Here is a 23509-nt window from a genome sequence, read left to right as displayed (position 1 = left end):
CAGATTCAGATTAAAACACAATGATTGAGCAGAGTTTACTACAAGTCCATTGTCAAAATGCTACATGCTGGTAAAATCATGCATCTTCAAGCAAACTCTTCTAAACACACATCAGATTTACTGATTTTACTGACTGATGTGTTACTGTGTCCAGAAACTGACCAACATGCCATATCAAGTCTAACACACACATTATGTAATACCTTTTTGATAGATAATATGTGTATATAATAGACTCTGTTCCAAAATTACTCATGTCTACCACCAATGGAGTGAATAGTTTTGCAGTACTTCGTGGGATTGTAATTCTCCCCTGAAATAACTGCACAGTTTAGTGATTTGTGTAGATGCTGTTCGGTATTGGATATACCATGATATATTCATAAATATATAATGATGAATAAAAGTATGATATAAGAGTTGTGTGTAGTCCACTAGGCATGGGAACAGAGCTGATGTTCAGTGGGGTTCAAGAGTCGGAGACCAATGTTGAATATACTGGATATTTTGTAATGACTAAAAGGGTTTATCTTTAAAAAGACACAATTAATATTAATTTGGCCTTAACTTATACACACTTGATACAATAAACGTATTATTTACATATGATGGTGCAGTTAATTACATTTTAATGAACATTTGTAGTTACACTGTTAACTTTACCCCTAACTGTAGCCCAAACTCTTACCTCTAAATTTAGCTTTAACCCATAACTCTAACTTTACCCCTAGGCCTAGCTTTAACCCAAAACTTTGCCATTACCCATAAGCCTAGCTTTAACCCATAACTCTAACTTTACTATTACCCCCAAGCCTAGCTTTAACCCATAACTCAAATTTTACTATTACCCCTAAGCCTAGCTTTAACCCATAACTCAAACTTTACTATTACCCCCAAGCCTAGCTTTAACCCATAACTCAAACTTTACCATTACCCCCAAGCCTAGCTTTAACCCATAACTTTAACTTTACCCCTAAGCCTAGCTTTAACCCATAACTCTAACTTTACCCCTAAGCCTAGCTTTAACCCAAAACTTTGCCATTATCCATAAGCCTAGCTTTAACCCATAACTCTAACTTTACCCTTAAGCCTAGCTTTAACCCATAACTCTAACATTACCCCTAAGCCTAGCTTTAACCCATAGCTCTAACTTTACCCCTAAGCCTAGCTTTAACCCATAACTCTAACTTTACCCATAAGCCTAGCTTTAACCCATAACTCTAACTTTACCCCTAAGCCTAGCTTTAACCCATAACTCTAACTTTACCCCTAAGCCTAGCTTGAACCCATAACTCTAACTTTACCCTTAAGCCTAGCTTTAACCCATAACTCTAACTTTACCCTTAAGCCTAGCTTTAACCCATAACTCTAACTTTACCCATAAGCCTAGCTTTAACCCATAACTCTAACTTTACCCCTAAGCCTAGCTTTAACCCATAACTCTAACTTTACCCTTAAGCCTAGCTTTAACCCATAACTCTAACTTTACCCATAAGCCTAGCTTTAACCCATAACTCTAACTTTACCCTTAAGCCTAGCTTTAACCCATAACTCTAACTTTACCCATAAGCCTAGCTTTAACCCATAACTCTAACTTTACCCCTAAGCCTAGCTTTAACCCATAGCTCTAACTTTACCCCTAAGCCTAGCTTTAACCCATAACTCTAACTTTACCCCTTAGCCTAGCTTTAACCCATAACTCTAACTTTACCCATAAGCCTAGCTTTAACCCATAACTCTAACTTTACCCATAAGCCTAGCTTTAACCCATAACTCTAACTTTACCCCTAAGCCTAGCTTTAACCCATAGCTCTAACTTTACCCCTAAGCCTAGCTTTAACCCATAACTCTAACTTTACCCCTTAGCCTAGCTTTAACCCATAACTCTAACTTTACCCATAAGCCTAGCTTTAACCCATAACTCTAACTTTACCCATAAGCCTAGCTTTAACCCATAACTCTAACTTTACCCATAAGCCTAGCTTTAACCCATAACTCTAACTTTACCCTTAAGCCTAGCTTTAACCCATAACTCTAACTTTACCCCTAAGCCTAGCTTTAACCCATAACTCTAACTTTACCCCTAAGCCTAGCTTTAACCCATAACTCTAACTTTACCCTTAAGCCTAGCTTTAACCCATAACTCTAACTTTACCCATAAGCCTAGCTTTAACCCATAACTCTAACTTTACCCCTAAGCCTAGCTTTAACCCATAACTCTAACTTTACCCATAAGCCTAGCTTTAACCCATAACTCTAACTTTACCCTTAAGCCTAGCTTTAACCCATAACTCTAACTTTACCCATAAGCCTAGCTTTAACCCATAACTCTAACTTTACCCCTAAGCCTAGCTTTAACCCATAGCTCTAACTTTACCCCTAAGCCTAGCTTTAACCCATAACTCTAACTTTACCCCTTAGCCTAGCTTTAACCCATAACTCTAACTTTACCCATAAGCCTAGCTTTAACCCATAACTCTAACTTTACCCTTAAGCCTAGCTTTAACCCATAACTCTAACTTTACCCATAAGCCTAGCTTTAACCCATAACTCTAACTTTACCCCTAAGCCTAGGTTTAACCCATAGCTCTAACTTTACCCCTAAGCCTAGCTTTAACCCATAACTCTAACTTTACCCCTTAGCCTAGCTTTAACCCATAACTCTAACTTTACCCTTAATCCTAGCTTTAACCCATAACTCTAACTTTACTCATATGCTTAAACTAACCATTAACCCATAACCATAACCTTGTATAGGTGATTAGATTAGGTGTTTTTAACTACACAGTAATTAAATTAACCTATTAAGCTTAATGTATTATGTGGTGTTTTTTAGCCTGAATGACAACAAGACTTAAGCTGAACAAAACCTGAAGTAATCCAGCATGATCTGAGAACGACCCATAATAATGTAATAGCATTAATAATTCCACATAGCATTCAATGAATTTGAAAATATGGTTACCGGAGGAAAAGTGCATATCCTTAATAAGTTATATTTATCTTAGAACTTCAGGGATTTGTCCATTTTCTAGACTTTTTGAACCCCGCTGTATTATTTTGTGACTGACATTAGCTTAAAACCATTAAATGTACAGCAATTCATGACATGTGTGCTTTACTTTACACATAAAGAGAATGAAAAGTGTAAGAGTGGTCTACTAGACAGTGTTGATGCTCACCCAGAAGAGGACGGTGGCCCCAGACAGTATTGAACGAGCACACTTGCTTGTTAGAGGTAAATAAGGCTCCATCTCCTACACAGCAAGCAAGCAAAGCAGGGAACATGAGCAACCGCCACCACACACCTGTACTGCTCTCTATCAGGTCCTGTTTCCTCTACAGTGATTGGTTCTACAGACTACAGATCACACTGCGAGCAGATCACTAACGCTAAACACACCGTCACACACACACAGCAAACGGCTCTCTGTGTGTGCTGCTCCTGTCTTACCCATAAGAGAACAGTGGTCCAGCACAGGACAAACCTGCCTGCTTTATCGGCTGGAGTCTGGTCTAGAACCCACTCCTGTTCCTACATAACACCAGCAAAGCCAAACAGATCATCTCCTTTTTCAATTATTGATGATAAACTGATCTTGAGTAGTAACTCTCTTATTGTTTGTGCTGAAAACACCTAAAGTGACCGTCATATTATGCACATTTTGTGTTAAATTGAAAGATTGTTAAACCACAGTAATACTGTTCGATATTTTTATTTACATTTTTTCAGCATTTTAGGAAAACAGTATTGCCAGGAGAAAAAAAATATCCAAAGATGCTATCTTAAATCGTAAAGAAATCTGTGTTTTTAAAACTAATGAAGAGAGCAGCCTGACATGTTTACTGCTCCAAAATATTTTAAATATTTATCAAAATAAAATATATTGTGTTTAAAGGAAGAAAAAGGTTTTGTTTTTTTCAGGGGGTCTGCGGGGTCTTAAAATGTCTTACATTTCAAAAACAAAATTTTAAGCCGCCTTTCCACTGCACACCACATTTGGACAGGACTGTCGGAATACGCCCCCTTGTGGCAGCCGCACAGTATTTTCAGTGTTATCGTGCACCACGGGTTAGAAACTGATTCTCACGGTTTCAGAAATAAAGGAGGGCAAAAGCAAGAGCCTTTATTCCCTCTGCGTTTACATAGTTTAATGAATGAATGAATACTAAACTCATAGACCACTAAAATATTGGAGGAAATGTGGAGACAACATAAAAAAATATATTTTTTACTTACTTACTTACTTAATTACTTACATTTATGAACAGAAGTTTTTTTAATATAGATTTTTTATATTTCAAAAAATAACCAAATAAACTCCTATTTCTCATCTCGTGCGCACCGATCTGCTTGTACAACACTGGAATACATCACATCCGGTCGGCAGGTCGCATACAGTCTAGTCGCAGGAGTTCAAATATTTCAACGGATCTGCAGCTCAATTCGGATCTGAATTTTCTGCATACGGAGATGATCGGAACTTAACCCAGCTCCCGGACTGCTCTCCATTGGAAATGAATGACTTCCGGTCTGCCTCTTGTCGTGTGCAGTGGAAAGGAGGCTTTAAATATTCACAGAAATATGCTCTTGTGGGTCTTGGATACTTTTAAACAGGTCATAATTTTCAGACATTGTCCAAGTAAAGCTATTGCCAATTAGCACAACCAACAAATCCATCTAAAAACATTAACATTTATTAACTATTTAGCATTCATTCATTTTCTTGTCGGCTTAGTCCCTTTATTAATCCGGGGTCGCCACAGCGGAATGAACCGCCAACTTATCCAGCACATTTTTACGCACTTGATGCCCTTTCAGCTGCAATCTATCTCTGGGAAACATCCACACACATATTCACACACACACTACGGACAATTTAGCCTACCCAATTCACCTGTACCGCATGTCTTTGGACTGTGGGGGAAACCGGAGATACCCACGCGAACGCAGGGAGAACATGCAAACTCCACACAGAAACGCCAACTGAGCCGAGATTCGAACCAGCAACCCAGCGACCTTGCTGTGAGGCGACAGCATCACCTACTGCGCCACTGCCTCGCCAACTATTTAGCATTATGGTTTAATAGTCTTCCTTCCTTATCTTTACAATAACATATGTTTAAAAGTTCTCTGTGTTTTCATGCATACATTTATGTTGCGTTTAAAGGTTGCTTATTATAGTTTTTAAAACTTTGAGACATTCTGACTGTCTTTAATTTAATATTGTTTATGCTACATTGCATGTGTGAGAAATATTCTGTTTCCGTTTTTATTTTCAGAAGACTTTTAGATTAGTATTTCATTGTGAGTGTCGATTAAAGAAATTACTTCAAAAGATGACTGTTTTTTTATATAGCATTTTGAAAACAATCTAGAAGTCAAAGGTGTAGCTACCCTTAAAATGAATATTAACCTTGATTTACACCTCAGAACTCTGAAAATGTTTCATTGAACCTCAGGAAACAAAATTACACTTAATTTCTGTCGTATTTTGTGCATAAATTGTGTTTATTATAGCTTTTAAAACTTGTCTTATTTTTAAGAGAGGTTGTGCTAATAAAAAGACATGTATATAACTAGAGTTTGCTTGTTTTGACACTTTATTTAAAATATATAGCTAAGAAACAACTGAATAGTTGGATATTCATTCCATTGTGGTGACCTCTTAAATAGAGACTAAGCCGAAGGAAAATGAATGAAACGATCAGTGTGAACGGCCCCTAGGGTTCTACTTTTGTTAGCATGATCCCTTCTCACATGTAAATATAGGTATGTGATGTAAAACTTTCAAGCTTGTCTAATTTAGACTACATCAAGAGGTGTAGAAAATATAAAAATACTATAGCTATGTAGAAAAAAACGTTATTTTCCCATTAAACAGTATTTAAAGTGAATAACTGGTCTAGAATGAGCTACCTCAACCTAACCATTCCTGTTTCAACTAGCCTAGTAATATTTCTACATATAAACAACATTTTAAAATGTGAAATATTGAAGCAAACCTGTAATAAAAGTTGCATTAATTAAATTCAGGACAAGGGGTATAGTTCAAGAAAATCCTACAAAACACATTATCAGGCAAACAATGAATTCTATGCAGAATTGTAAACATGTCTGTAGCGTAATGCATGCCATATGAATCATACATGTCTATGTTTAACACTGACTATTCATCCTTTATACAAGGGTTCCTCTTTCATGGTCCTGGAGGGATCATTTCCTTCAGAGTTTAGTTCCTGAATCAACTCAAATTCACATTCTTCCATATTACACAGCGGGCAAAAAAACTAAACAAAACTTGTGTGTACAAATTCATAGCATTTCCAGTGAGATATTGAAGTGTAATGGTGGCTTGTAGCACGAATGCTACTAAAATAATAAAAAGTACAATACAATCAAAACAATAAATCATACAATATCATACAATAAAAACAAGGCAAACAAATAAAAAAGCAAACCCAGGCTTATTGGAAATATGTTACCCTGCCTGCCTGTCCTGTAAAAACACGAGTTTTCTGTGCAGTACGCAAAGTGTACACTAGGGGGCAGTAAAACACCTACAACTTCTTTCACAAGAAGATTATTAGAGATTAAACAATTAAGAGATTAACCACTAAATAACACTCATTCCTGCTCAAAACAAAGGATGTGCAACAGTAAATAAAATATCTGTCAGATGTGCAAATGTAAGACATTTTCGGACATCATTTGCTTGTCCACAGATCTCAAGGCTGTGTAAAAACTAGGTAAAAAGCCATGATCGCTCCAGCTAGGCATTGGATGATAACCAGTTTTAAGGTTTACCACAGTTTGGAAAACTCAAGGTTTTAAAACCGCTAAAATTCTCTGTTAAACTGTTCTTTAAGTTTATGTAAGGTTTTTTTTATTGTATTTTTAACTAATGAAGAAAGCAGAAGTCAATGATTTATTTGAGCTATTTAGTCTTACATGTTTACTGTTCCAAAACATTATAAACATTTCCTAAAATAAATTCTACTGCGTTCAATTGGGGAAAAAATGTTTTTTGTTTTCCTCAGACATTTTAAAATAACTTATTTTAGAGCAGTAATCGCAATACCGTGATTCTGTAAAACCGTGGTATTTTTTTCAAGGCTATCATACCGTCAGAAAAACATACATCAACCCATGCCTAGCTCCAGCAAATACAGTTTTAGCTCATATTTGTCTTGGTTACCACTTCAGGTTAAACTTAGGGTAAGGTTTAGTGTGAGTAATGCAATTGAAAACAGCGCCCTCTTGTGGACATCATCTGCGTTTGGCGTATTCAGGTCAGGTATTCAGGTTTGAATGTCTCCTAAATTCACACATGCGGTGAACATTTTGCAGTGAAAACTGGTTGCAAATATATTTTGAGGTTGCATAGATACCCTTTCTGGCGCATATGCGACCAAAACAGTTGCAATTTTAAGCCCTGATAGTAGTATTTAGCTAAGAGTGACTTAATTAGGCAAGTTAAGGTAATCAGACAATCGAAAAAAATATATTGCTTAAAGGAGCTAGTAATATTGATATTAGGTTTATTTATTTTTTTAATTAATAAATTAAATTCAATAATTAAACAGTTTTTACTCCAGTCGAAATAAAACAAATTAGATTTTCTCTAGAGGAATAAATATTATCAGATATACTGTGAAAATTTCCTCAATCTGTTTAACATAATTTGGGAAATATTTAAAGAAAGAAAATCACAAGAGGGCGAATATTTTAACTTCAACTGTATTTCCAAGACCAGAAAAGACGAAGCCTGCTCTGTATGATCAAATTGAGCATTGTTATCAGCAAGTTATTTTTGATAAAACTTCACAAAATGAATGTGTTTACCTGTGTGACGCGGTTGAGTCGCCGATTGGTGCACTTGGACTCGTATTCGGGTCTGAGCTGGAGCTGCTGTTGCTCTTCCTCAAAGTCCACCAGATCCCACTCGTACTCCAGCCGGGCCTGACGCCGCTTCCAGAACTCCAGGAATAAAGTGACTGTCAGCAGAGGGACAAAACTAGAGCTCTTGAAGGCACATTTACAACAACATTCAACCGCACTGTAGTTTTACAGTGAAACAATGGTCTCAAACTCAATTCCCGGATGGCCGCAGCTCTGCATAGTTTAGCTCCAGCCAGCTCCAACTCACACCTGCTTAATAGTGTCTAGTAGACTTGAACACCTTGATTAGTTGCATCAGCTGTGTTTGATTATTATTGGAGCAAAACTGTGCAGAGCTGCGGCTCTTCAGGAATCCAGTTTGAGACCTATGCTTTAAATGCTTGAGCTCTTTAAAGCAGGGCATTGCTTTAAAAAATTGCTTTGAAAGATCGAAAACCAACACAAAGGCTTATTTACTCACCCCATATTCCCATGAATATAGCAAAGAACACCGTCGCTGCATTGTCAAATAAATAAGATTGCTAAAAATCAAGTAGAAACAGACGTGACATTAGAAGTGGGTGGAGACGGTTTCAGTTTGCGTTCATTAATCTGACAATACTCACCCATGAAGAGCTGCAGGTAGTGCTGAGCTTCCAGTAGCCGCATTTCTTATCACAGAGCGGACACATGACAATCTGCCCACCGATGGTCTCGTTGCAGATCTCTCGACTGCGGAAGACGACAATCACTTTTGTTTATTCCCTGTGTGCGTCTTATGCCTTCATGATGCAAGACTTTTTGTGCTTCTGAAATGGGCATTTCAGGTCGGCTGCATTCTCAAAACTTTGCTAAAGTTATATATACTCATTGGCCACTTTATTAGGTACACCTGTTCAACTGCTTGTTAACGCAAATTTCTAATCAGCCAATCACATGACAGCAGATTAAGGTAATTAGGCATTTAAACATGGTCAAGACGATCTGCTGCAGCTCAAAGCGAGAATCAGAATCGGGAAGAAAGGAGATTTACGGGCTGCTCTGAGTGTTTCAGAAACTGCTGATATACTGGGATTTTCACGCACAACCATCTCTAGGGTTTACAGAGAATGGTCTGACAAAGAGGAAATATCCAGTGAGCGGCAGTTCTGTGGATGCAAATGCCTTGTTGATGCTGGAGGTCAGAGGAGAATGGCCAGACTGGTTCCAGCTGATAGAAAGGCGACAGTAACTCAAATAAGCACTCGTTACAACCGAGGTCTGCAGAAGAGCATCTCTGAACACACAACACGTCCAACCTTGAGGCGGATGGGCTACAGCAGCAGAAGACCACACCGGGTGCCGCTCCTGTCAGCTAAGAACAGGAAACTGAGGCTACAATTCACACAGGCTCACCAAAACTGGACAATAGAAGATTGGAGAAACAATGCCTGCTCTGATGAGTCTCCATTTCTGCTGCCACATTTGGATGGTCAGAATTTGGCATCAGCAACATGAAACCCAGCCTTGTATCAGCGGTTCAGGCTGGTGGTGGTGGTGTAATGGTGTGGGGGAGATTTTCTTTGGGTCCATTAGTAGCAATTGAGCATCAACACCACAGCCTACCTGAGTATTGTTGCTGACCATGTCCATCCCTTTATGAGCAAAGTGTACTCATCTTCTAATGGCTACTTCCAGCAGGATAACACACCATGTCATGAAGCGTGAATCATCTCAGACTGGTTTCTTGAACATGACAATGAGTTCACTGTACTCTAATGGCCTCCACAGTCACCAGAGCTCAATCCAATAGAGCACATTTGGGATGTGCCCAACATATCTACTGCAACTGCGTGATGCTATCATGGAGCAAAATCTCGGAGGAATATTTCCAGTAGCTTGTTGAATCTCTGCCAAGAAGGATTAAGGCAGTTCTGAAGGCAAAAGAGGGTCCAACCCGGTACTAGTAAATGTGTGTACCTAATAAAGTGGCCAGTGAGTGTATACAATTTTTTTTAGAATTATTTTTCTCTTTCAGCGTCATTTCTAGCTTTAAGCCTTGTTTTTACTTAAGAACTATAAACTAAAATAAAACTGGTTTTAAACAACTTCTATTTCCTCTGAAAATCAATATATTAGGTAGCCTTAAGAATGTTGTTTCGAAAAAAAGTCTGTAAGTATTATTTACAATTACGTCTTAATTTTAATAAGATAGTAAATATATATACTAAAATATGTTATAAATTGTTATCAAAAGTATATTATTTATTCATGAATTATGAACAGCCTCCACATCAAAGCTCCTGAAAGTAATGAAGGTCAAGGTGCTCCAGGATTGGCCCGCCCAGTCATCAGACATGAACATTATTGAGCAGATGAAGGAGGAGGCGTTGAAGATGAATCTAAAGGATCTTGATGAGCTCTGGGAGTCCTGCAAGAAGGCTTTCTTTGCCATTCCAGATGACTTTATTAGGAAGTGATTTGAGCAGAGATGTATGGATGTGGTCCTCCAAGCTCATGATGGAGTCAGACACAATATTCATTCTGTCTCCACTGCAGCAGGACTTTATATTCTATACTGGACATTATTCCTGTTCAGTGATGAGACTTTAGCCTAAGCAGAGTCAAACCTTACTGTCCTAATGAAATCATTCAACATCAAGGCATGATCATATTTTATTGTGATCAAATAAGCAAAATCTAGAGGAGAATATGTTCTGCTCATCTTTTTTCCAGAACCAAAAAATAATGACCATCAAACATTTTACAAAAGTGTAATATTGCAATAACAGTTTATATATCTTGTCATATGTAGGTTTTTGAAGACAAATCAAAACTCTTTTTAAAGTCAGTACCGCTCCACGACACTGATAAACTGTCCTTAATGTTTAGCTTTTATACTTTTGTACCATTTATCATCCTCACCTCCAGATGTTTTCGTCAAAGGTGGCCACTCCATAGATGAAGCAGAGTAAACCCACAACCGCAGCATAGGACAGCATCTCCGTGTAAAAACCCAGCCAAGCAAAGTAGATGCCGATCTTCTCTCCATAGTACTTCCTGCGAGACAGGAGCCACAAGATTCAGCTTATAATGCCTCGTCATTTATTAAGTAAGAATAATAATTTTTAACGACCACAGAGTCGAGTCAGAACTTCAGTTTAACATCTCATCTGAAAGACGGCGCTCACTGAGCAGTATAGAGTCCCGGTCATATACTGGGGCATTAGAACTTACTCAGACCGCAGGTTGAGCGCCCCCTGCTGGCCTAACTAACACCAGTTCCAACAGCAACCTGACTTTTCCATGTGGTCTCCCAGGTACTGAAAGGACGCAGCCCTGCTTAGCTTCAGTAGTCGACCATATGAGAGCTGCAGAGAGCTAGCTGCCGGCAAGTGTACAGGGACACTGGAGCGTTTTTAAAGTCGCGTCGATCAGCTGGTTTGTATAGAAGCTGACATACAAAAGATCCGCTGATGAATCACGGCTTTAAAAAGCTCCAGTGTCCCTGTATCTGTGGTTACACTCAGTAAACAGCGGTGAGTTTGGTGAACTGATGACCTTCACGGCCAATCACAGTCATTTCTGTTGAGCATGTGAACACAATGGCAATCAGCGCTGTTTAAGAACATGCTGAGCAGCGCTCAAATGTTAGCGGGTAATGGATGTTTTTAACACTTCAGTATCAACTGGGTACAAAATTCCAGTATTGTGACAACCCAATGCCTCACACAGGTGAGTAGGTTTGACAAACCACTTGTAGAAACACTGCTCTCTCTGAAAACACACTCCCCAAACCCCAAGGACTGAATTCTCAGAGCAGAAACAGTTGTATTGTAATAATCAGCACTTGTCTCCTCAATTGTAAGTCAGTTTAGACAAAAGCGCCCGTTGAATGTAAATGTAAAAAGAGTAAAAATCAGATTAAAACACAGGAATTCTCACCGAATGAGGTTGAGCGGCTGCTCCTTGTAGAAGCTGCTGAAGCGAGCCCAGTTTTTATACAGAGAATAGCGTTCGCTCTCACAGTTATCATCACGAGACCTGGTCCAATATCGACACTGCAAAAACACACATTAACAGTAATGTACATTATTTCTATGAGGTTTAATGCCCTTTGTTGTCTGATGTGAGAGACCTACGTCATGCAGAGGGAAGGCGGACGTGTAGGTCCCGTTGTTCAGCAACCTCTTAATACCCTTCTTATCTTTGTCTTCTGTGCTGTACGGGATTCGGGAAAGGAGGTAATAAACCTAAACGGAGAAGAAAATAAACCAAGAATTCAGTTTGTTTGGGATATCTGTGTCTAGTTTGAGCTCAATTTAAAGTTTGAGCATACTGTAATTAAGTTTATTGACAGCTAAAGTCAAAATTACTCACACTCTTGTGAATTTTGTTTATTTTTCAAATGTTTCCCAAATGATGTTTAACAGAGCAGGGAATTTTTCACAGTATTTCCTAATATTTTTTTTCTTCTGGAGAAAGTCTTATTTGTTTTATTTCGGCTAGAATCAAAGCAGTTGTTTTTTTAAACCATTTTAAGATCAATATTATTAGCCTCCTTAAGCAAGATTGTGTTTAGATTGTCTACAGAACAAACTATTAGGTTTAGAAAATTGGTGAAAAAAATCTTTCCATTAAACAGAAATTAGGGAAAAAATATAAAGGGCTAATACAGTGCATCCCGAAAGTCTTCATAGCGCTTCACTTTTTTCAAATTTTTTTGTTCCAGACTTTTTCCAAAATGGATTAATTTAATTTATTTCCTCAACATTCTACACACAATCCCCTTTGAAATTGTTACAAATTTATTAAAAATAAAAACCATGTAAATCACATGTACGTCAGTATTCACAGCCTTTGGCTGAAACTCTACACTGAGCTCAGGTTCATTCTGTTTCTACTGATCATTCTTGAGATGTTTCAGAAGCTTCATTGAGTTCACCTGTGGTCAATTCACCTAATTTGACATGATTTGAAAAGGCGTACAGCTGTCTATATAAGGGCCCAGGGTTGACAGTGCATGTCAAAGCACAAACCAAGCATGAAGACAAAGGAATTGTCTGTAGACCGCCGAGACAGGGTTGTCTGGAGGCACAAGGCTGGGGAAACTTACAGAAACATTTCTGCTGCACTGAAAGTTCCAATGAGCACAGCAGCCTCCATCATCCGTAAGTGGAAGATAATTGAACCACCAGGACTGTTCCTAGAGCTGGCCGGCCATCTAAGCTGAGTGATCGGGGGAGTAGGGCCTTAGTGACCATTGGGTTATTGATCACCTCCCTGACTCTGTCTGAGCTCCAGCAATCTTCTGTGGAGAGAGGAGAACCTTACAGAAGGACAACCATCTGTGCAGCAATCCTCCAATCAGGCCTGTATGGTAGAGTGGCCAGACGGAAGACACTCCCCGCCTGGAGTTTGCCAAAAGACATCAGAAGGACTCTCAGCCCATCAGAAACTAAACTCTCAGCTCTGATGAGATTCAAACTGAACTCTTTTAGTGAATGCCAGGCGTTACGTTTGGAAAAAAGCAGGCAGCGCTCATCACCAGGCTAACAGCATCCCTACAGTGAAGCACGGTGGTGGCAGCGTCATGCTGTGGGGATGTTTTTCAGCAGCAGGAACTGGAAGACTAGTCAGTATAGAGGGAAAGATGAATGCAGAAAACCTGCTTCTTGTGCTCTTGACCTCAGACTGGGGTGACGGTTCGTCTTCTAGCAGAACAATGATCCGAGGCACACCGCCAAAATATCAATGGAGTGGCTTCACAACAACTTGGTGAATGTCCTTGAGTGGCCAAACCAGAGCCCAGACCAAATCCTATTGAACATTTCTGGAGAGACCTGAAAATGGCTGTAGACTGTCGCTTCCCACCTGATAGAGCTTGAGAGGTACAGCAAAGAGGAATGGAAAATTCCCAAAGACAGGTCAAGCTTGTGGCATCATATTCAGAAAGAATTGAGGCTGTAATCGCTGCCAAAGGTGCATCAACAAAGTATTGAGCAAAGGCTGTGAATTCTGATGTACATGTGATTTTACAGCTTTTTTGTTTTTAATAAATTTGCAACAATTTCAAAAACTCTTCACATTGTCATTATGGGGGATTGTGTGTAGAATGTTGAGGAAATCAATCAATTTTATCCATTTTGGAATAAGGCTGGAACATATAAACATGTGGAAAAAGTGAAGCGCCATCAATACTCTCCAGATGCACTGTAATTCTAACTTTAACTGTATGTATGAAAGTCTTAAAATAACCGTTTCTTACAATCCTGTTGCGCGTGGACGCAGGAAAGAGGGTTTCTTTATCTTCAATAAGGAAGAAGTCGATCTTGCTCTTGTCGAACGTGGAGGTGAAGAAGTCGGGCTCTGGATTCATCACATGGTCGGGCAGGCGGAAGGGCGTGAAGAGCCAGCCCATCGGTATCTCTTTATTTTCAGGAATATCGTTGGCTTTGAAAGGCACTTTGATTTTCAGGACGTCGGCATATGTCGCCAGCACCTCCCATGGAACGTGGATCTTCAAGAAGTACGTCTTTCCATCCTCAGACTCCTGAAGAGACATGTAAGGAGAAGCATGCTAACAACATGCAAATGCATGACAGAATCATTTACTAGTGTTAGCCATGATATCAGAGTTGACATCTCACCATTAAATAAATTCTTGAATACAGAGCATATTCTTTTTCAGCGGTAGCACATTTTGGATGCAGTAAACTGTAAATATTCATCTACAGCTTATGAATTAATGTATGTATTTCAGCAGGAACCAATGAAAGGGATTTTTCTGGCATACAGTATGGGATTTCACACATTTCACTCACAGATTTGTCCTCGGTCTCCACCTCCAGTCCGGCTTTCTGTAAGTTAGCCTCAAACACCTTCCTTCGGTCCTGCAAGAAAGATTAATAACAAGTCTAAAAGTCACTGATTTGTGCTTTACAAAAGCGATTTGTTGATAAGATTGAGCTCCTGCCCAGCCCTGGTAAAGCACATACTCTGTGCATAGCAAGAATGTGGAAGTACACACACCTGACACACAAACACTCCGGTGTGAGACTTCACAGCGTTTTCATAACACACAGGGTTCTCAGGGGTGACTGTGAAGATCTAGTGGCCAGTGCTGAAAGTGTTTATGATTATTTAAAAGCCCTGATATAGTTTAGAAACTTATGTAAAACATCATTTTTAAACTCCTTTACGTCCGATTCACACGGGGCGTCAGCGTCAATGCTTTCCATTCACTTCGAATGGGTAACGTCAAGCGTTGCTGAACTGAATTGTGGATCCGTTGGCAGTGCTTCAGCAGCGTTGCTCGCTGCAGAAGTTGGGCATTTCTTAACTTATCAAGCGTCAATGGAAGTGTCAGCCATTCAGACAGCTTTATGCAAATACCAACCCAGGCTCATTCTGAAATTGTACCCCTATATACATTTCTGGAGAGCACCAAAGACGTCCCAGGAGCTACGCTTTTTTGCATTTTTGTTTCCGCTGTGTACGCTTTTACAAATCTCAAATTTCTCTTGAGAGTGCCATTCGCGCATGCCCTTGCCTGACGTTTACCATGCTTTCAGATTTTACCACATTCTCACCCTGTTATTTACTTGTTTATTTTATTTTTTGGTTTTTGAATTTGTCTTACCTGCTTACTAGAACAGTTCTTCGCCACACTCGAACCTCGTCGGGGTGGGTAGTCAGCTCTTCTCTGCGTCTCAAGTTCGCCAACATATGCGGCGAGCCACTGGACAAACTGACGACAGCAGGAAAGCCGTCCATACAGAGTTAAGCTGTCAGCTGCTAGCGCGAAAAGGTCATACCGCCCTGTAGCGTTCATTTTAAAGACAAAATGCAGCCATGCATTTTTCTAGCTACATAATTTGCAATCTCCAGAAATGTATATCGGGCTACGTTTTCAGAACGAGCATATGTTGGCAAATACCCCGGCTCAGACAGTAGCTAGTTGCGGTCTAATTCCATTGGTTGACACTGCTACAATGAATGCGTGAACCCCAACTTCAGACACGCCCTCCGTCAATCATTGACACTGAAGCCCTGTATGAATCAGACGTTAAGAGTCTTATTGGTCAGTTGTGATATATTTGGTGGGCATGGCTTAAAGGCTCCACCTTCATTGATGTGGAAATCTATTTTTTCTTTTCTCTTTTATATTTGTATATGTGGCGAGAGAGGCGGGGCCGAGAGCCATGACGGTGTACGAGGCGGGTGGCGTGAGTAGGATAATCAGACACCTGGATGCATCACCTGCCTCGAGTCTCACGGAGAAGCCCTGGAAGCTAAAAGGAGGAGAACCGCCAGTGCTAGATGAGACAGGACTGAGGACTTTTATTTAAAGGTTTGTCTGTTCTCCGCCTCCTTCCCAATAGCTAGGCGGCCATCTAACTTCATTACAACATATAGACCACATTTGTCACTTTATTTACCGACTTTTCAGACCCAGTTAGTGACAAATTTTCCAAAAAGCGACAAGCAGCATATCTAGCGACTTTTTTTACTCTTCTCAACATGCTGTCGGTGATGCTGTTGAAAATAGTTGGCAATACTGCATTGAAACGACTTTCTATGTGAGTCATTGTAGAGTGGCACTTCACTTTACATGTTGATTATTTGTTTAGGTAAATTTGGTATTTTCCTAAAAACTGCCTCTCGGCTGACAGAATAAAGCATAATAACATCATATGATTACACAGCGGAGGTGACAAACCTGTTTCTTTTCTCCATCCTTGTCGTCGATGTAAGACAGGACGAAATCTATCCTCCGTACACCATCCCTGAAGTACACAGAGTCCTTACTCTGCTGCTGTTTATCCACCTGCACACACACAAATACATCGGTTTTAACAACAGCAAGCTTTAAAACAAGGTACAGAAGCCTGACGTTGTTTTTTGTACTATTGGATCACATATTAAAACTGATCCTTATCTATCAATTAAATTAGCCTTTAAATATAACCAATGTATGATCTTGCTAATATTTAATGAAGGTTTCCAGTATTAGGTGCATTATTTAACATGATAGTTGTACAGCAGCCTCAACTCTTCAAGCAAATTCAAGACAGTGAAATTCCCAATAAAAACACGAGCATCCTCAAGACACAAAGGCTTCACAATTGCACCGAATATTTCAAAACAAGCTGCATGCTAAAGAAAATCCAGACTCGAGTTTGGGTCACATTTAAAATTATGTGAGGAAGAAACCCAGTCACTTAATGCAGAATTTCGTGGTCAGAGTTTAAGCGTGTCAACAAACAGAAAGATGCAACCCAGGCTCATTATTGATACGTAACCCCTGTATACATTTCTGGAGATTGCGAAATACATCCCAGGAGCTACTTTTTTTTTTTTTTGGAGTTTTTGTTTTCGTAAATCCATCAGAGGCAGCTCTGTACGCTTTTTCAGATCTCAGTTTTTTTCACACAAGTGCCTGCTGTTCTCATGTAAATCCACCAGAGGCCGCTGCTGACTGACTGACCGATAATCCCAACCACCCCCTTTCCTAAACCTAACCAACAGTGTTTTCAAAAGCAATCCGGAAAAGTGTATTTTTACCACGTTTTCAGATCTTACCACATTTAGTGAAGTTTTTAAACTAATTTCGAGAGGAGCACGTGATATAATTGACTGCAGCTGGCCGCCTCTCTACACTCATTAGTTAGCCAATCAGATCTATCCTAACTCACTATAAGTAGCCTAGCTAGATATTACTCCCTTATCTTCGTTTTCCTAAGAAACCCCCCATCCACCCCCTTTCTCCTCTTTTTCTCCTTTACAAAAAAGGGGAGCTCTCGAGAACCACCTGATCTCGTACTCCCCTCACATGCTCTACGGACCTGGCGGGAGCCCTGGGCTCAACTATCTCCGAGCTCAGTGTTGCTGCTTACAGTTGTCAAGCAATATCTAAGTGTAAACTCTTGAATTTTATTTTTTGCCTAGCACATATTTCTTTACAATTTAAAGCATCTTTTGAGATCTTTTCTGCTGGAGATACTGTTGTCCTAAAAACAAAAATAAAAAATAAAAAATTGTATTAATAAAAAAGTTAGTAAAAAATCGTACATGTCTTAGGAACGATACAACATACAATTTTCAAACCGCGGAATACCTTGAATACGGTTATCGTCCCATGCCTAGTTTAGACTTCATGTCACTAATGAGAAGATGGCGGATGTCTACAGTATAGTGACTGAAATCACCAAATGACCTTAAACAATCACTAAATTCACTACAGAATGTTACGTTTTCACACACACACATGCACAAATTGACAAATCAACCTTTCACAGCGTAATACTCACTACTCTCGAGTACTCTTAAAAGGGATACTTTTACTCATACTATGGGTAATATTCACATTCAACTGATACGTTTACTCTACTTGCACTAAATTTTTGTGTAAGTAATGGTACTTTTACCTCAGCACTCTTTGTGAAGTTTATTTATAAACTAATTTTGAGAAGATCACATCAGCTCGTGATTGATTATCCAATCAGATGATTCCTAACTCGCTATGAATAGTGTTTTCTTATCTTAATATCTTAAAGAATCCCTCCCTACCCCCTCTCCTTTCCAGATGGGCGTCATGTGATTAGCAATGTTGCCTCACAGCAAGAATGTCTCTGGTTAAAGTTCCTTCTAACCAGTTAACATTTCTGTGCAGAGTTTGCATGTTCTCCGCGTGCTCCTGTGGGTTTTCCCCGGTTTCCTTCCACAGTCCAAAAACACGCATTGAACTTACCAAATTGATATCAGAGCCAAGATCTTAGTGAGTACACCTCTTCTTAGCCATCCTATATCTCTGTCATTAGCCAGAAAAAAAGCCGGGGGAGTTCATCGAGATCTACCTGAGCTCAAACTCCCCTGCAAACAGGAGGGAGCCCCAGGCTCGAGGATCTCATAAGCTCAGGGCTCTCTTCCGGGACAGCATGCCAAACAAGCATTATAATCATCAGCTACTAAGTGTGAACTCTTGAAACACCACTGATTTTGTCAGCGTTATACATGATTTAACGAAAAAAAAAATATTTATTCAGAATTTCTCCATTTTTTGTTCTGTTTTTGACAACTGAGTACATTCCTTGAAATAAAACCATAATCACATTATATTTCAAATTTAATTCAAGCAACTATGTTTGTTTTTTCAGTACTTCCCATGCCTTGAATCCATCTGTCTGCAATTCAAGTACATTTCTTGTATATAGCACTTTCAAAGCATTGCTCTATTAAGAACCAGAATGGTTCAGCTACTGTTTTAAGCTCCTTTTTACTTCAGAGTGTACTTTTTAAAAGCCCCGTGTTTATGTTAGATGGCAGCACTGACCACACCAATCCTGGATTGGACAAAATCCAACCCGAGACTGGAACAACTGCAGGCTGTGCTCTGGGCCAGGAAAACAGAGCTGCTCCGGGCCTGTCATCCTGCAGCTGCTCTCCAACAGAACTAAAAATAACTTACATGCACAAACAAATGCAGCCACAAAGTCAGCCGAGGGCGTAAAACACCTCTACATTCTCTCACGGCCACTTTCAGGGATGTGACCAAAACCCAGCAACATTTCCCTGAGGTTAACACTGCCGATTTCCCTACGCCGTTCACTAACAAAACACAGCCTCCATCAATCTGCAGCACTAACTCAACATCCATTAGTAAATGCAATTACCGATGACCATCCAATGTTCAGTTCCCTAGAGACTCTCATCCTGCTGACGGAGAATGGAGGAGAAGAAAAATGGAGAAAAGAGTAAGGTTTTACCTCCAAACCGTCTATCAAGTGCTGCATCATTCCTGGGAGTCTCCAGAGGCGGAGAACACCTCTGCTTCTGCAGCCCAGCGAATCGCACTCATGCGCAGGCAAACATACACACAGGCACACACTCAGTAAAGCAGCCCTCCTTTAATATACACACACACACACACACCCAGTCAATAATACAGCGGAAAGAGAGAGCAGGGGCTCACAGAGATGACATCATCATGCCAGCAGGGCGGACACCATCCTTCTAATGTAATCACAATGTCAAACTAGATCCTTCAGATGACAGAGTCGGTCACATGGTGTGTCAAAGTGTCCTAATATTGTGCAGGAGTCTCCCATAATGTATTTTAATCTCAGAAAATGTTGTGATTTTATCAGAATATGCATTTATTGTTTGAATCATTTTGCATTGATTTCGAGATGATTCTTTAGAATCAATTCAGAGATTCACATCTGTAAACCACACCCCCTTATTATAAGCCTGTTCTGATTGGTCAGCTGGCTAAGTCTGTTTTTGATTGGGCTTTCTGTATGTTTTCTCTTTTGGAAACCAAATGCCCATCAAAAGTTTTGGGAGGCGGGGTTATGCAAATTAGCTGCTTTGAGTTGATGGCAACAGTAGATTCAGATATGAAAATATAACGACTTGTTATATTACTATAGAGACAACTTTTTTGACTCTTTTGAGAGACAATATCAATATTTATCGTTCACTAATTTTTGGTTAACGACTTTGCAGACTGTTTACATTGAATGAAAGCTACGATTACAAGCTCCAATAGAGATACTTTTCAAAAACCCACACATTTCTTATGGATTCGATTATAATTTTGCTAGCAACATCAACATCAACGCCATTTCTGCTCTTTAGCTACTTTATTTTGGTGGTTTGATCTATTAGAAAGCCCAATACAAGAAATTGTGATTCCCAATCATGATGTTTGCGTTCAGGATATAATTATTGCAATGGTAAGGTATTATTGTGGCGTAACCTATTAGTGGATGTGATGTTGCGTCATTTAGATTGTATTTCATTGAAAATAATTGAATGAGTTAATGTGTTTAGTAGTGCTGTCAAAATTAGTGCGATAACGCATGCGATTATTTTGAAACATTTAATGCGTAAAAAAAAAAAAATTAACACGCAGGTTTTTTTTTTTACTTCCTGTTGTGGTGAACGTGTTCAACATGCAAAGAAATATGGAAAAGACCAAGGAAGCACTTTTTGAAGGCAAGTTGTAGTATAAAGCAATTAATGTTGCATCACCAGGCTATCCAGAGCGATCATGCATGTTGAATCTGAAGGGAGTCGCTCTGGTGCATTGTGTGTCTGTGTATCTGTCTGTGTGTGTGTCTGTGTCAGGGATTGAGTGAGTGATGTATCTGAGTAGGGGCGTGTGCACGCGAGACGTACCTGACGAGCGGTAGGGGTGAGTTGTGCGCGACGTACCTGAAGAGCGGTCGGGGTGAGTTGAGCGCGACGTACCTGAAGAGCTAGGAGGGATGCGGTGGAGAGGGATGTGCAACGTATTTAAGGACTGGGCGGGAGACTTTCGATTTCCAGGAGATTATCATTCATTTGCGGGTATCCGGGAGTCTCTGTGCTTTTGTGGGATACTGCCGCAACGTTTACATTAATTTTACATTTGAATAACCAAAATTACAATTTTCAGTCTTTTAAATGCAATTAATCGTGATTAATTTTCAAAAAAAGTGTGATTAATTAGTAAATTTTTTTTAATCGATTGACAGCACTAGTGTTTAGTAATTGAATATTAAATAATCAATGGCGTCAATATAGTCAGTCATTTCAAAAAAAGCGGATGGAGGGATTGAAGTGCTTTACACACAGAGGAAAGCTTTTGGTTGAAATATTTGTGTCTTATAACTTCTCCCGATAATAAGTGAAGTTTATTTATTAACTAATTTGGAGAGGATCACGTGCTTATGATTGCTTGCAGCTAGTCCCACATTTTTCAATCGAATGATTCACCAATCAGACGATTTCTAAGCCACTATAAATACCCTCAGTTCCATATAATAGCCATCTTCGTTTTGAAGAACCCCCCCCTTTCACCCCTACTCCTCCTCCTTTCCTAGATGGGTGGCACGGTGGCCCAGTGGTTAGCACTATTGCCTCACAGCAAGAACGTCACTGGTTCTAGTCCCCCGGGTTCCCCGGTTTCCTCCCACCGTCCAAAAACATGGAGGTTAAGTTAATTGGCTAATCCAAATCAGCACCATAGACATGCTCCTAGCAAGAAGATATCTCTTAAGAGCGATCACTATCTGTTTATGAGCTACTACAGCAGGGGAGTTCTACAGATCTACCTGAGCTTAAACCCCCCTCTCGCCTTGCAAATGGGAGGGAACCCCAGGCTCGAAGATCTTATGAGCTCAGGGCTCTCTCCCAGGACAGCATGCCAAACAAGCTTTATAATCAATCATCAGCTAAGTGTCAACTCTTGAAATGAAAGTTAAAATGAAATTAGGCATCGGTAATAGTCGCATCGCAGCATATGCAATGTCATGTCTGGAGGATAATTATTATAGTTATAGCAGGGCTATCATTTGCATGTTGTTTTAAGCTCTGCATTTAACTTGTTCCTACATTTAAAGGATGCAGGCACAAGAAACAATTGGAGAAAGATTCATTTTAATTTATGCAGTGAAAGCAGTGCAGTTTTACATTTGATTATTCAATCCCTGTGCCTGAATCTCAACACAAACACAAAGCACTGTTCATTTAATATGTATCTTGCTCTATTGAATTTATCTATCATAATCAGCGTATTTAATGCAGATTCACTCCCCAACAAAATCCTCCCAATCAATCTAGAATTATAATATATATATATATATATATATATATATATATATATATATATATATATATAACAAGAAGGAGTTTGCATGTGTAATTGTCCGTAGAGTATGTGTGTAAATGTGAGACTGTATGAGTGTGTCCCAGTACTGGGTTGCTGCTGGAAGGGCATTTTTTTTCAATATCATGCAGCACTACTTTTTGAAGTCCAAACTGACTAAATTCTGTCGTCTTCCTTCAGAGCTGAATTTGCCAATGCTAACACTTCTCCTTATAGCAGTTTACATTTGGAGATAACCACACTGCTATCTGGCCCTGACGGTTTGAGCTGAACATGAGGCCACCGCCCCAAACTGTACTTCAATAATTCAAATGTTTAGTTGGTAAGGACAGCTGTGTGCTTAAACATAAGATCTGACAGTCAGATTAAATGAAATCAGCGCAGCATCGTCTTTTATTTTCAATTGTTTGGAAAATCCAGTGTTGTATTGTGGCTTTGTTTGTAAACAAATCCAAGGTAAAAAAAAAAAAAATGAACAAATTCTTAGTGACGTGGTTTGGGAAAATGTTATAAATAAAGTTCATCCACTCTTTTCTATGTTGGGATTCGAAGAAGGCAATGCAAATTTTATTCATTCATTCATTTATTTTCCTTTAGCTTAGCGGAATGAACCGCCAACTATTCCAGCACATATTTTACACAGCAAATGCACAGCAACTTGCTTAAGTATAATATTATTATTATTTTTAGCAGTATTATTTATTAAATGCATATTTAAATTTGTTTTAGTAAAAACAAGCTTAGATTTGTCCACCTGTCAGGTTTTAGACCATATGGGGCATAAGAACAGGACTTAACTCGTTATTGTTTGACCGTTATTGTTTGTTAGTTGTTTGACCACACTTGGTTATTATTGCTCATTTATTAGTTTGCTGGAAATAAGAAGTTAATTTAGAAATGGTTTTGAAACAAATCTTTGTGCTAAACAAATGAATTTAGTTATGGAGGCTAATGCTGTGTTCACACCAGAAGGATAAATCGGGCTATTCCTG

General features: G+C 39.3%; 1 protein-coding gene across 4 annotated transcripts in view; it reads right to left on the bottom strand.

Annotated features, from left to right (window-relative positions):
- ano5a (anoctamin 5a) overlaps positions 1–23509 on the bottom strand; it is an 805725-nt gene that overhangs the window by 763029 nt on the left and 19187 nt on the right. For 2 of the 4 annotated variants that reach the window (XR_015526790.1, XM_087312637.1), the window contains exons 3-12: positions 16584–16691; positions 14686–14754; positions 14130–14414; positions 12004–12114; positions 11807–11922; positions 10787–10921; positions 8509–8614; positions 8364–8424; positions 7847–7998; positions 3183–3257 (exon numbers count right to left, since the gene is read on the bottom strand). Coding sequence is in view for 3 of the 4 variants with exons in the window: in XM_087312637.1 (XP_087168763.1) it covers positions 3183–3257; positions 7847–7998; positions 8364–8424; positions 8509–8614; positions 10787–10921; positions 11807–11922; positions 12004–12114; positions 14130–14414; positions 14686–14754; positions 16584–16691 (1218 nt within the window). In the remaining variant the exon portion in view is untranslated. Of the gene's footprint in view, positions 1–3182; positions 3258–3290; positions 3536–7846; positions 7999–8363; positions 8425–8508; positions 8615–10786; positions 10922–11806; positions 11923–12003; positions 12115–14129; positions 14415–14685; positions 14755–16583; positions 16692–19629; positions 19798–23509 lie in introns of those variants that run through there. The other 2 variants (XM_087312638.1, XM_087312639.1) reach the window with 2 other exon arrangements.

This window comes from Danio rerio, chromosome 25, assembly GCF_052040795.2.
Source record: "Danio rerio strain M-AB ecotype USA chromosome 25, GRCz13ab, whole genome shotgun sequence".
Lineage (NCBI taxonomy): Eukaryota > Metazoa > Chordata > Actinopteri > Cypriniformes > Danionidae > Danio > Danio rerio.
Note: the sequence above shows the minus strand (reverse complement) of the source record. Positions and strands in the feature narration are given on the sequence as shown.